At 47.7% G+C, this 14,184-nt stretch overlaps 2 protein-coding genes across 7 annotated transcripts in view; one reads left to right on the plus strand and one right to left on the minus strand.

Moving 5' to 3' along the window:
• The window catches only part of phldb1b (pleckstrin homology-like domain, family B, member 1b), a 111,082-nt gene extending 101,863 nt beyond the window's left edge, over nucleotides 1-9,219 (plus strand). For all 6 annotated transcript variants that reach the window (XM_005752324.1, XM_005752325.1, XM_005752328.1 and 3 more), the window contains 5 exons: nucleotides 358-448; nucleotides 1,017-1,163; nucleotides 2,031-2,250; nucleotides 3,675-3,760; nucleotides 5,594-9,219. In XM_005752324.1, coding sequence (XP_005752381.1) covers nucleotides 358-448; nucleotides 1,017-1,163; nucleotides 2,031-2,250; nucleotides 3,675-3,760; nucleotides 5,594-5,734 — 685 coding nt within the window. In that variant the 3' untranslated portion in view covers nucleotides 5,735-9,219. The remainder of the gene's footprint in view (nucleotides 1-357; nucleotides 449-1,016; nucleotides 1,164-2,030; nucleotides 2,251-3,674; nucleotides 3,761-5,593) is intronic.
• Nucleotides 8,998-14,184, minus strand: part of LOC102211187 (alpha-2-macroglobulin-like) — a 29,741-nt gene continuing 24,554 nt past the window's right edge. The window contains exons 11-18 of the mRNA XM_005752335.2: nucleotides 13,340-13,536; nucleotides 13,040-13,255; nucleotides 12,166-12,284; nucleotides 11,985-12,075; nucleotides 11,833-11,901; nucleotides 11,080-11,185; nucleotides 10,955-10,996; nucleotides 8,998-9,522 (exon numbers count right to left, since the gene is read on the minus strand). Coding sequence (XP_005752392.2) covers nucleotides 9,500-9,522; nucleotides 10,955-10,996; nucleotides 11,080-11,185; nucleotides 11,833-11,901; nucleotides 11,985-12,075; nucleotides 12,166-12,284; nucleotides 13,040-13,255; nucleotides 13,340-13,536 — 863 coding nt within the window. The 3' untranslated portion in view covers nucleotides 8,998-9,499. The remainder of the gene's footprint in view (nucleotides 9,523-10,954; nucleotides 10,997-11,079; nucleotides 11,186-11,832; nucleotides 11,902-11,984; nucleotides 12,076-12,165; nucleotides 12,285-13,039; nucleotides 13,256-13,339; nucleotides 13,537-14,184) is intronic.

The following is a 14,184-nucleotide window of genomic DNA, read 5'->3' on the forward strand; positions in this document are numbered from 1 at the left end:
ACACACACACACACACACACACACACACACACACACACACAGTGGGCTAGTTTGCAGGCCGTCTTTGAGTGTGGTCGAGCTGCACTGCAACAGTCCTCAGCACAGCGTGCTCACACTGGTTTGCTCACACTGGTTTGCTCACACTGGTTTGCTCACACTGGTTTGCTCACATTATGAAGAGTTTAATGGGATTGAAGCTGTGATGGAGAGGATCGTTCCACTGACGTGATTAATGCTGCAGCGTGACCTCATTAAGCGTTTTCATGTCTTTCTTGGGCTTTAGATGCTTTTATTTTGTATTTGTCGACTTATTGCTGTGAGACTTTGTGTAGTAACTAATGTCGTGTTTGATGGCAGCGTCGGAGGTGTGGACGCCCTGAAGATCGAGGAGATGGAGAAGATGCTGAAGGAGGCGCAGCTGGAGAAAGCCAGACTTATCGAATCGCGGGTAAGCGTCGCAAGTGCTGCAGCGTTAGCTGATTATCCCGAATCCATACTCGCTGAGCGATGAGTTCTCGCAGCGCCCCCGTCGATAACGCTGAATTGAACTCGCATTTTTAAAAAAATCAAAAGTTCCTGACAGCAGCGCAGAGCTGCTAATTATTTTATTGGACTTTGCACATTTTGTTTTTGTGCCTCGATGAAGCACCTCAGATGATCCCATCCATTATCTTCTGCTCTCACCGAGTCTGACTGCGAGCCCCATCCAATTAGGAAATCTCACACAGAGCAAAACAGTGAGCGCCTTTGTTTCTCACCCTCCAAACGGCTTCCACGCAGTCGTAGTACTGCAGTGTTTGCGTCGATGCATTGTGTGTGTCTGCCGATCATTACGCCTCCAAATATCAGAGTTTTGTGTTTAAAGAATGGAAGCTGCGCGGTGGTCAGCAGCTCCGGGTTGTGGGCAGCTCCCAGCAGGACACCCTGTACATAAATGTATGAAGAGCGAACATGTGCGCTCTGCCAAACCCTTCCACAGATCAAAAAAAATATTTAATGAAAGCGCTGTCCGCTAGGAACGGGAGAGCCTGGCTCGCCGGCAGATGCTCGAGGAGGAGAGGCGGAGGAGGGAGGAGGCCGAGAAGAGGCTGCAGGATGAAACTTTCCACCGGCAGCAGCTGGTGGAGAAGGAAGTCAAGATGAGGGCCAAGAACTTCTCTCAGGTCAGTGAAAGCAGATGTAATCGAGTCCGTGTGGCGGAAACGTGCAAAGTGACTCGACGGGCGGGTGTGGCGGCGCCACGGACGGCTGGCGGCACATAAATATGGCCGTGCTCGTAACCACCCCACGTGCATTTATGATGTAAACCCTGTGTGGCCATAAACACTGTCCATCGACATGCAACGCAAACGTGAACGCGTGCTCCAACATTTAAAGCTTGTTCTTTACCGCCGTGTGCCAACAGCTCGCCAACAGTTGAATCCATGTTAACACAAAATGCTAGAAGTCTGTAAGGACGTGAAAGGTCTCCACAGGTGAGCCTGTGAAAGCACCAGGTTCAGCTTCATGGTCGGAAACATCTGGGTCAGGGTGACCTGCTGATGTTTCCCACTGTGACGGAGCAGCCTTTGCTTTTAAATGTCGTTTTTCATAATGTGTCAGAATAATGGTTGAAGGATCGTGGAGCGCACACGAGTGACCAAACAGGGTTAAGTCCTTTATTCAACATCTGTCCTGCGTGAGCAGCAGCTGGTCTTTGTGGCACAGAGACCAGCTGCAGCCAGGCAAAGAGTGCACGATGAGTAACCTTCTGCATTTTCATAGACATTAAAACATGTGGCATAAACCTGACTTTGAAAATGAAGCGTGTGATTTATGCCTGATGTGGGCGCCTCGTTATCAGGCCGTCCACAGACAGGTGGAGGAGGTTAAGAAGGTTGTTGATCAGACTGTGACTGGCAGCTTGGTGCGGAGACGTTTCTGTCTTACTGTGTTTTTATGTGTTCATGTCTGCATCCTCAGACCTGCAGCAGGTTCTGCGTCTGCATCGTCCATATCAGTGACTCCTCTGCCCGTGTCTGTCCACGCAGGCCCGTCCTATGACTCGCTACCTGCCCATCAGGAAGGAGGAGTTTGATCTGCGCTCGCACATCGAGTCGTCGGGTCACAGCGTGGAGACGTGCTATCACGTCATCCTCACCGAGAAGATGTGCAAGGGCTACCTGGTGAAGATGGGAGGCAAGATCAAGTCGTGGAAGAAACGCTGGTTCGTGTTCGACCGCCTCAAAAGGACGTTCTCCTACTATGTTGGTAAGAGCCGAGGTGTCCGCGTCTGCTGTGTTAGCGTGGCGCTCTGTCTGTCCCAGTTTAACACCTGACAAAGTCAAATGAACAGAAGAAGGGGGCCTCTGCAGCAGCGGTCCCCAACCTGTTTTACATCAGTCGGTTTGTGTCTGACAGTATTTTCATGCACCGGCCTTTAAAGCGTCGCAGATAAATACAACAGAATAAAACCAAAAAAAGAAGATTTCTTTATGACACACGGGAAAAGACCCAGAGAAACCATACACTTCACACCTGAGGCTCAACCTAACGTGGCCCCGACCCTGAGAGCACACCTGCCTGTTTCCCTAAAGAGCGCTCTGTAGGGAAACAAACCCCTGATGTGTCTGGGTTCTTCAGTGTTAGTGCTCTGAAGCTTTCATCACTCAGTCCGAGGGGATGGATGTTTGTGTCCTCAGTGATGCTGAAAGCACAAACCTAACACGGTGACAAAATAACCTCCGCCTGCGTTTCACTCTCAGCTCTTCTCATTTGCTCTTCTGGATGATTTTCATGTTCAGTCACCAGTGGATGATGTGGAAAGCAGAGCGAAGCAGCAACGCTGTGCTGCGGACGAGTGAGAGCAGAGCATGCGTCCTCCAGGCTTGGAGCAGATCTGCGTGCACCTTGCAGGCTGGTGTCATTTGAGCGGCGAGCTCGGGGACGCTCGCTGACGGCCTTTGAAGTGCTCAGAAGGTTCCGCTTAAAGCTGCTTAAAGCGTACCTTGTTGAAAGCGAGCCAGGGCGAGGAGGTGTACGGAGATTACTTTGGCAGTAGTTAAAATGCACTCGGCGCCACGCTCTGAGGAGCTGATTGAGATGCACCTCTCGCCCTCTTCTCTTGACCTTGAACAGCATTTAACTAGAGGTGACGTGCAGAAGTCACAAGCGACGCTAATTTGCATTAACCAGCCTCCACCAGCAGCAGCGGGTCGTTGGCTAGTTTAGATGCAGCCTGATGAGATGCAAATGCAGGGCTGTTTGAATGCTAAAGAGGTCGTTAGCAGATAATAGCAGCAAAGCGCCGTTCCTCGAAATGAAGCGCGGCGTCTCTACCTACTACTCTTTAAGTTGGCTCATGGAGTGTTTGTGCCTGGAGGTAGAGAGGGGCTGTTGAGTTCCCCACCGGTTCCTGACTGCAGTTCTGCAGTGGCTGATGAAACAAACTGCAACCATGTACCAGAGTAGCGTAAGAATGCAGTCAAGTGTGAAAATACAATGAGAGCACCACTGGCTTAAAAACAGAGGTGGGGGGGGCACCGTGCTTGTCCTTTTCCATCCATCACTCTAATTGTACTCTGGTCAAAGTTTGATCCCTTTCAGCGTGCCGTGGGTCTTCCCTGTCCTCCGTGCCAGCCTGGGAAAGTGCAAACGTTTGAGTTTCTGACCAAAGCCTCATTTCTGTCCTGCAGACAAACACGAGACCAAGCTGAAGGGAGTGATCTACTTCCAGGCCATAGAGGAGGTTTACTACGATCACCTGCGCAGCGCCACAAAGGTACAAATCTTTAAGTCTCATCCTTCTTTCCTTCACGTCTCCTCCTCCTGTCACACTGAACATAAGCAGCATGTGCATCCTCGCTTTGTGCCCGCCTGACCTCGGCCGCCGTGTGCGCCGGGGGATGTAGTTCTATTGTGCTGACACCCTCAGTGACAGAGTCGCACCCTAACTAATCCCTCCCTGTGTCTGTCCCAGTGATCCCAGTACAGACCAGTGGAGTGTTTCGAGCGCTTCCTCATTCATATGCTTCACAGAATACATCCAGGCTGTATTTATTAAGAAGTGCTGCCTGTGAGTGTCTGATTCCTCTGTTCACAAACGCCTGACGCAGCCGTAGGTGTCTCTCCGCTCATGTTTCTTGCTGCTCGTCTTGAGCCTCCACATCTTGTCACTTTATTTATCTGCGACATAAAGCCGAGCTGCTGTGTTTGACAGGCTGTCGCAGTACACCACGCTCTGACTGCGGGGCTCTGATCGACTCTGGAACTTTGATTCGTTACAGAGGGAAACTTTAGTCTGCTGCTCTTAGCAGCGGCACAAAGAGCTGATGTTACCATGTCAGAAGGAGAACGTGGGTCTGTTTTGATTAACAGCAATTTATTAGTATTTTAATAGTAAACTAACAGCATACTTCATGTGTTTCTCTTACCCTGCATTATCTTTAGTGTCAGTGTGGAACCAAAGGTGCCTGAAGTGTGTGGAGACATTTCATCTGACATGGATGTGTTAGCTGATCCATTGGCCCATCTGTCAGTATCTGCATTTATTTTGTTCCACGGGGGAAAGTAGAGACGGGGAAATGTTATGAGTGTTGGTGTTGCCTAGTTTGTCCACCAGAGGGCACTCGGTGTTCCAACTGGGAAGTTACAAAAATCACCAAATTGGCCAAGCCGAGCAGCCGGGCAGGAACGAGTGGATTTTAAATAGCTATACGTAGCAGCTGTTTGAAAACACTGGATTGTTGGTGTGGAGCTGATGTTAGACGGCTCTAAGGCTGGCAAACAGTTTTTTTGCCCGTGTAGCATCACAGCCTCGGCCCACAGTCCGAGTGCCTCAACATAATGAGTGTTTCATTTAAGCTGTGCAACTGCAAGCTGCTCTGCAACCCACCTCCACCATGCTGCTCCACCTGCTCGGCTCGGTCCTGCGGGTCTTCTTCCCAGCTCCTAGGAGAGGCTTTTTGGCTACACAGAGCGAGGGATTCTGGCAGCTCAGTCAACGGACAGGCACTCGTTTGGTGTTTAAAAGAAAAAGAGAGCCTACAGCGCGTAACCCAACAGCTGCTGGTTCTGAAGCTCGTACAGGAAATGAGCTCAGCACCAGAGCGAGACACGTGGGTCGAGCTGCACTGCACAGTAGCTGATCGTCGGTGATGGCTCGTGGCAGAGAAACCCCAACAATCAGACGAGCAGCACGCACTCTGTGACAGTGGGAAGCAAGAGCTTCCCTTTAACAGGAAGAAAACCAGCAAAACCAGGTTGGGGTGAGGGGAGCCATCATGCTCCCGCCTCCTGTGTCCTGGTCTGCACTTGTCTGTACCAAATTCTGTTCCCTGTCTGTACCCTCAGCATCCGTCCACCTGAGGGTCGTGCTGCGTTTAAATAGCTTTGTTCTGTGTTTGGCGTCTTCTTTTGAGGCAGAAATGAGGTACAAATCCAGTCCAATAAAAACATACAGTGATGTTGCATAAACCTGAATCGGTCGTTGGACCTTACAGAAGAGACCTGAAGGAGCCTTGAGAGCAGCGGTGACTCGCTGCATGCTGATGGTTAGCTCTTTGTTAACTGGACATTTCCCGTCTCTCTTGTTTTTTGTCCCGGTGTCCTCCAGAGCCCCAACCCCTCGCTGACCTTCTGCGTCAAGACCCACGACCGCCTCTATTACGTGGTGGCCCCCTCGGCCGAGGCCATGAGGATCTGGATGGACGTGATCGTCACGGGAGCGGAGGGGTACACGCAGTTCCTGAACTAAGAAGAGCGCTGGGACAAGCCGGCGGCTTTGGCGGGGACGCTCCCATCACAGACTCTTCCTGTTTCCTGTCCTCCGACGGCTCGCCTTCCTGTTTTACTTTTGAATCTAACATCTTTGATTTGACCGTGTACTTGTTTCCACCTCCACTCTATGTGATTCTGTCTGGATTTAAAAAGGGAGGAAACGTGCGCACGCACACACACGCACACACACGCACACACACGCACACACGTCTGTATATAAACCAAATGTAAACCTGTCAAAGACTTTATTACAAAGCCTTTCTATATTGCCAAATGGAGATCTTATAGTTAACTGTTTGTTGAACTTTTGTATTTTTTGTTCCTTTATTTCTTTTTTACTTGTAGAGAAAATTGCCAAATCACACGATGCCAATGTGTTTTCCTTTCATGACTTTGTTAGACAGGAATAGTTCAATCGAATCCTGTAATCATTTTTAGAAATATTTGAAAAAAAATCTCATTTCCAATGTGTAACCTGAGAAATACTGTAACCCCTGAGTGAGCCGGAGCTGGAGAGGACGTTTGTAACGGCGAAACACAGAGGAGCGCGTTTCAGCTTCACACTGAAGACAATGAGCCAATCACACTAAGCCAATCAGCATCCACAGCTACACCCACGGCTCCACCCTGTTCCTATCTCCACACACAGGCTTACCAAAGTAACTGGAAGTGACGTTAGACTTTGAGCCGCTCACGAGTTCACTCTGCAGTTCTCACAGCAGTTTGCCCCGTGGAGGGTTGGGAAGGTGTCAGTATTCAAGTTGCTTGTTGACCAGGCTTTGTGCAGGATTTGGTGCATTTCAGTTAATGTAGTACAATACACAGTACTGTGTATCAAAGCTAGCAAGAGCTGGTGAGAGACTAAAACATGTAGCTAATGCCACAACAGCGTTAGCTTAGCGTGAAGACTGGAAGCCCTGAGAAATGTTAGCCTGGCTATGTGTGTAAAAACCAGTCGTGGTTTTAGTACATCTCATTGGCTGTCCCACTCAGTCTTCATAGTAAACTGGTCATTTCCTTTGCTTTATCTTCTTGGTTCTCGGTGTTTTGTATTTAGCTGAAGCTAGCTAACTTTCTTAGCAAGCTAAAAAAGAGACAAGCTGCTAGCTTAAAAGTCTCGCTTTCTAGCTAGCTCTGTCCCTTTGCTTCCAGTCTTTTTGCTAGTCTGAGCTAACCCTAACCCTCTTAAAGAGGACCCGGCCTTCTGTATCTTCATGTTCATGTACACAGTTACATCTTGTATACATTCAGTCATTATTTCAATCAGTTTTGCGGCGTCATAACAAACTGATCGACTTGAAGCCCGAGCAGTACAGGCGTTACATAAACACGGGATGCTGCCCCGTGGTAGGCTTCCTGACGTTCTGCAATCAATGGTAGTGGGCTTTCAGGGAGGGGAGGGGGTCTCGAGAGACGGATGCTGAAACCGAGGGTGAACCGAGGGGCTCTAAAGTTGCCCAACTGAAGATGAACTGAAAGCAGAGAGAGATGGGTCCTCTTTAAGAAAGCGTTCATAATCCAGACGCTCATCGGTCCTTTGACAGCTTTGAAACTGGACTTTCCCTGAAAGTTTTCCATGTGCTGTTGTAAGCCAGGGGCAACAAGCCTCATCATCAGCTATCCACAGTCTCTACTTTCCTAAATTATTAATTGCGTAATGCAGAAGCGGTCAGTCCATCACATTCACTGGGGGACCTCGAGTCTCAGAGATTGACCGCTACACTGGTCTCACCAAAGCTGCCACGTTCTCAGTGCACTTGTTGAATATGTTGAACAGGAATCTCACTGTGTCTGTATCAAGCTGTCATTTTACCAACTCTAGGTGCAAACTGCATCTCTTTGTGTGCACAAAGTGGTAAATCTTCTGTTTGCCAAGTAGCCTTTAGCTAACCTGATATGACTGCTGGGAAGCAGCCATCACCACTGCCAGCCTAAGCAACAGCTACCAGATGGCACCAACACAGGACCACACAACACTATGGACTGATGCAATTCAGAACTGTGCCTTGACTATGTTATTGTTGTTATTGTTGTCGATGCCGTGTCTGTGAGTAGAGCACAGCCTCTCCAGTTATATGAATGCATTGACTTTGTTTCTGAGCTTCACCACGGGGGTGTGGCACCACCCTGAGCGGTGGGGATCAGCTACCACACTATTGGAACAAGTGTTTTATTTTTCTTTCAACCAGTTTAATTCAATATTTATTTCGACGTAGCATCAATTAAGTCATCTGTTCCAAAGTGGAGTGAGAATCCCAACAATCCCAGCGTTTGGTGACTGCAGGGAGGAAGAACTCCCTTTTAACAGGAAGAGGACTTCAGTAGATCCAGGATCAGGGAGCGGCACAGAGAGACTTGATAACAATAAAAAGAATGAAAGCAGCTGTATGCAGATTTAAGGTGGAATTCACCAGTTTAATTAAAAAAATCAAGTGAGTTGCTGTACTGAAGTACAAGTTAGAAGTATTTACACTCCACTGCATTCTCTCATGTTACACTCCAGAAGCTACACGTCGTGGCCTCCGGCTCATTTATGTAGCTCGTTTGTTTTCATTTGAAATCGGCACAGTTCCATTTTTATGGAATGATTCTTCTACACAACCCTACAAAGGGTCATAACGAGTACAGCTTTTTACACTGCAGTACCGCTGCTTTCAATATTTAGTTGTTTGAAGGCGTTGTTTGATTTTGTTGTCCATGCTGACAGACGGCTCTTCTTTCATTACGTACTCATTTCCCCTGTGATGGAGCGATGGGCTGATTCCTTGGTTCCATTATGAACATCTGTCTTAAAACTAAAACCTGCTCCAGGATGGATAAATCGATCTTGCACCTTCGGCTTTGATGGAGCGCCTCGTGTGGCTCATCTCACCGTGGTCGGTTTGGGATCAGCAGGTTTCCAGTGCTACTTTGATTTGTAGGAGCATGCGGAGCTGGTTTCATGTGTCGGTATAGTGATGATTACTTATAGTTGTGGTGCCTGAGACAGTGATATGTTTACTTATTATAAGACTAGTGAAAAGACCTTAATATACTCTGTCCCTACCACCCACTTGCCTTTTATTTCCCTGCACAGCGAGGACGTGCAAACCAAACTATTCAACACTGGCGAGGCTGTTAAATGCTGTCTGTGGAGAGCAGGAGGTGCACGCATCACTGTCATTCTGTGAAGACGATGCCTGAATGAAAACATGGAAATCAAACAGTATTGTATGGAAAGAAGTACAATTTTTACTTGTATCATTTTAGAAGTTTTATTGTCAGTTACATTTCAGATGGTATGGTAGAGATGTATCAGCGAGTAATCCACCTCACACTCACTAGACTCTAGTGTTCTTCATAAAGTGGTTCCTGTCACACACACACTCTTAGTACTCGGACCATGCTGTTATTGGTACCCTGTATGTCTCGTGTCATTTTCATGTATGGATTGTGTCAGCTCTATTAAACGACTATCACAGATTGGCTGCTTCCTCCACTTCAGCAGGTTCCAGTGTTGAGAGAGACAGACCAGTAACTGCTGTACGGACGCTAACGCTGACTGATTACGGGCTTGTTACACAGCCATCATAATGACAGCTCTAACACTGAGAAAAAACTAAAAATACATGAAATAGAGTCACTCTTAATACACGGCTAAAAAGTTGCTTTTTGTGTATTTTAATGGAAGCAAGGGGAAAAAAACAACAGTTTGACAGTGAACCTTCCAACTGTCCCAGCATAGGTTTGCAGGAAACCACTTCTACAGCTCATTGATGGTGTCACCTGCAGAGAAAACACAGTTATTTACATGGAAACCAGCCACAAACATTTCCACTCACTTTGTATTCAAATGAAGTGTGTGGATCGTTTCTTCATGGCCACATGAACACTGATCCAGTGCTGGCTTTTATACATTCATATTTGTTCTACAGCCCTCAGATTTACAGACTGTACACTGAAGATGGAAGACAGACTATGATATCCATGGTTTACAGAGAGAGAGCAGATAGAGCTGCAAACACATTATCTGCCAGTATCTGTTGAGTAACTAAGTAATAATAAAATACAGCAGGACCTATTTGTCAGTTAATCTTATTAAACATACTTGATGGTGCTGATGTGGCTGTAGTTGAGTGAATTTAATGAGTCATGGTCCAGCACACAGTGCTGTATTTTTAGATTGAAGTTTTGTGTGGCAGAGCAGATCAGCCACTAACCAGAAGGTCGGTGGTTCGATCCCAGACTGGTCCAGTCTGCATGCCAAATATCCGTGGGAAGATACTAACCCATCCCAGTGTGAATGTGTATGAATGTTGGACAGGGAGCACCTTAAGAGCTTAGAAGTGCTCGTGTGATTGGGTGAATGAGTTAGTTGTATAGAGCGCTTTGAGTGCTCAGAGTAGAAAAGTGCTAAATAAGAACCAGTCCATTTACATTTACTGGGCTAACATCATACACCTGTCCATCAAAGCAGCCACACCCCTAATTGTTAAACCTCAGTGAAAGTTCAGCCCACACACAGCTGACAAGACGCGATAAACCAGACACTGTTCTTGTACCAGCTCACGTCATCTGACGCTGTGTAAATAAACAGACATGCAGTTTTTGGCACATTGCTCATATTTCTCTGGCTGTGAGCACAAAAGCCCCACTTACCTGGCATTAAACCTATTTACAGCCAATCACAAGAAAGCTGAGAGGAAACCTGACGGGGAGAACTGGGAGCTGAACAAAGGCCCAGTAAGATAAATTAGGATTATTTTGAACTGAAAATTATGCAAAGCTACTCTAATAGGGCCAACAAATAGAAATATTAAACTGAAAATGAGCCAAATAGGTCGACCTAAAATGGAAAAGAGCAAGGAAAAATCAATCAATATCTGTATGAGCTCCATCAGCAGCTTCAGTTCTGCTGAAGTTGAATGTGATGCCATTAATCTACTCGTGATCAACCCCCCCATCCGATTGGTGCCCCTCCCTGAGCCTGCCTCTGCTGGAGGTTACTTCCTGTTAAAAGGGAGTTTTTCCTTCCCACTGTTGCCAAGTGTTTGGTCAGAGGGATGTAACACGATTGTTGGGATTTGTTTCTCTGTATTATTGTACTACTACTGCTTTGATTTGGCGCTTTGTAAATAAAACTGAACTGAGTCTGTGCGTCAGTCCTGCACAAAACACTGAAGCATGAAAAGACGCAGTGAATGAAGGTGTTACATACTCTCTGCACAGGAGGACGTGTAGTCGGTGACCGCCTCATCACCTGAAATGAGAGCAAAAACATTTCAGCACCGAACAGAACGACGGCAACTCCAAAGAAGCGTCTGCACGAGTTTCGGTTCTTACTCGTCTGGTAGTAATCGTAGACTTTAACCACAGCTGGTTTCAGGTTCCTGACAGGCTGATCCTCTTCGAGTGTCACACTGTAGATCTGCATGTCATCCTTCCTCAGCTGCAGACAACATTCACAGCCGCTGTCATGTCTCATGTTCCTTACAGCAAACCAAAGACTTTCCACAAAAGTTAAAACTGAAACCCTTGAACTAATCATGATAATTAGGACTCAGTGGCTAAAATGATTTTGGTAATAATGATGTTAGAAATGTAGAGACGGCTGAAAGACCTGCGTAGGTTTCGTTTTTCTCTACCTACTGATGACATCGGCTGACTGCGTCCTGAACTCAGAGGTCACAGTACGGCGTGCTGGGCATCACGTCAAAATACAACCAGCTCCTGCTTATGAGCACCATTTCACCAGCGTGTCACACACACTGTTACGCAGCACTTTGTCTTGTGATTGCTTTTCTTGTGCTTTGATTTGGCACATGATGAGGGAGACATGTCAATTAAAAGGTGGGCGGGCCCTAAAGCTGTGACGCGAGTATAAATGACACAAATGAACATCGTGTTGTATCAATAAGATTCAAACCAAGTGCAGGAAGCCATGAACCAGCAAAGTGTTAAAGAAGCAGCACGGCCATGTTTTTTTATACAAACTTCTTTACGCAACCGGGGGAGTCGCCCCCTGCTGGTCATTAGAGAGAATGATGCTTTGAGGTCATCCAGCTTTTATACAAACAGAGCGGCCGTGCTTCCTACCCCGTCTAAGTAGATGTTGATGAATCCTTCTTCCACGTCCACGCGCTTCACTGAGCGGTCCTTCTGCAGCTAACACAGCATATCACAACAGTTAGTCTGTAGGACAAACACCATGTGGCAGGACTGGCAGGGCCTGCGGCGGGCCAACTGACCAGTGTGAGGGAGCTCTTATCCAGGACGTATCCAGACAGGAGCTTGATGTTGACGATGACCATGTTGGTCTCCTCTCTCCTCCCCTGGTACCTGCAAAAAGTCACAGTGCTGTGATCCTCATGTGCTCTCAGGCTGTCTCGGGGTTTAGATAATTATACCCAAGACACACATGCAGAGTACCTGACATGCACGAAAAGGATGAGCTGCGGCCTGCTGATGTTACACTTGGCCATGGTGTTAGCAGAGACGTTGAAGGCAGAGAAGTCTGCAGGAGGGGGGATGTTGTAAAACATGGAGATCTGCAGAGACACAGCAAAGTCAGGCTGTGGCGAGCGGCACGGCAGCACTAGCAGATCAGACGCTTCACGTCACGCATTAACACACTGCAAAGGAAGCTTTTACCAATCAGACGTCTTCAAATCTCGCTGGTAGTCCGACGGCGGCCCTCCTCCACCTGAGCCTGGATGTTTACCTTCATCCCAGTCTCCATCTGCTGCACCAGCCGCAGGTGGAGGCTTCAGTGGCGTTTCTTGCCTTTACTAAGGACCGTGGCTGTCGCGTCATCAACAACTAGTCGCTAAAATACTTTTAGAACAATAAATATTGTTCTTCCCATCTACCGATCACCTCACTGTGTTTTCTCCAATTTGAGCTCAGTGGACATGTACCAGTTCATACTGGGCTCCTCCTGCTTTACGTTTGGGAACACTGAACATGTACGAGTACATTGTTCAGGTGCAACACACACTAACAAAGGCCTGCTTTCACATATACTCCAGAGCTGTAGGTTATCTTATGTACTGTTGTAACCAGGAAAGTTTCAGAGACTTTGTCCACACTACAACACTCAGAAGGAACGCTTGGAGTCATTCGTCTGCCGTCATGCCAGGTCATGCCAGGTCATGCCAGGTCATGCCAGGTCATGCCAGGTCATGCCAGCACCATGAACAGTGTGTTTAGCTGGAAGCTGTCACAATGGTTCCAGCTGCTTGTCTCTGTTTAAAAAACTAAATACTTCTGTACTTGGTGTGCTGCACACGTATCTGTGTGGTACCTGTGTCAGTACGCAGTTCTGTCCCTCGGCTCTGATCGTGTACTCTCCTGGGACCTCGCTCAGCTTCTTCTCCTGGTACAGCAGCCTGTTGTCCTGATTCACGGTGAACTCTTTGTTCAAGCCTCCTAAAGAGGTCAGTGTCACTGTAGTGCCCACCTCTGAACTGTAGGTGGCAGCACCATACTTCGCCAAGGCTTGAAGGGCCACTACTGTGTCCTGGGGGCCACAGACGGATTAGAAATGTTGTTAGCACAGGTTCAGAGTTCACCCTCCTTTAAGGTTAAACGTGGTCTAACTGACCTGTGTGGAAGAGAAACCGCCAAAGGGGTTCTGCTGCTGAGTGAGCCAGCGCACAATGGCAGAAGAGTACTCCAAGTCAAAGCCTGGCATGGAGGGACCGGACAGCAGAGCCAGCAGCACGTAGGAGGTCATCTCCACCTCCAGAGAGTCCAGGCCCTTCCCAGAAGCCCCTGCTCTCTTCCAGTGACGGGTGCCTCCTGCCAGCCAGGACAAATAAAGGACCAAATAAAGGACACGTCTGCAGATATCCCAGTGTACGCACGCCATCTGTCACACGGCTCACACACACAAACAGACGACCACATTGGCACTCATCACCAATGAACCTAACCCCACGGTGCATTCGTTTTGGATCGGACATTTGTAAAGTCTGATTAGATGTGACAATGAACCAAAGAGGAACCTGTTAGGGTGAAGCTGGTTTCTGCAAGTTCCTGCTCCTATTTAAGACTTTCACGATTATGCAGATGACACCTAAATGTATCTACAAAAGCTCAGTCACACTGTCTCAAGAAACACAGCCTTTCCTCTCTAATACAAGGTTGGAGGTGTTAGTATTTTCTAGGGCTGCCACGATTAGTCGACTTATGACGATTGCGTCGACTATCAAAATCATCACGACTGATTTAATAGTCGACGCGTCGTTTGAAGCTTTGTAAGATCCCAAAGGACGCAGGAATAATAGCAGGATTTAAGAGTGTAATAACGGACTGAAACAGAAGATGGCAGCACTGCATGTACAAGGATGCCAGCTGCTGTTAAACCCCGAAGAAGAAGAAGCAGCTGTGTCCCAGAATTCATAGCGCAGCCCAGCTCAGTTTCCAACAATGGCGGCAGCTAGTTAG

The sequence above is a fragment of the Pundamilia nyererei genome, unplaced genomic scaffold (assembly GCF_000239375.1).
Source record: "Pundamilia nyererei isolate P.nyererei 1_Seehausen unplaced genomic scaffold, PunNye1.0 scaffold00353, whole genome shotgun sequence".
Classification (NCBI taxonomy): Eukaryota; Metazoa; Chordata; class Actinopteri; order Cichliformes; family Cichlidae; genus Pundamilia; species Pundamilia nyererei.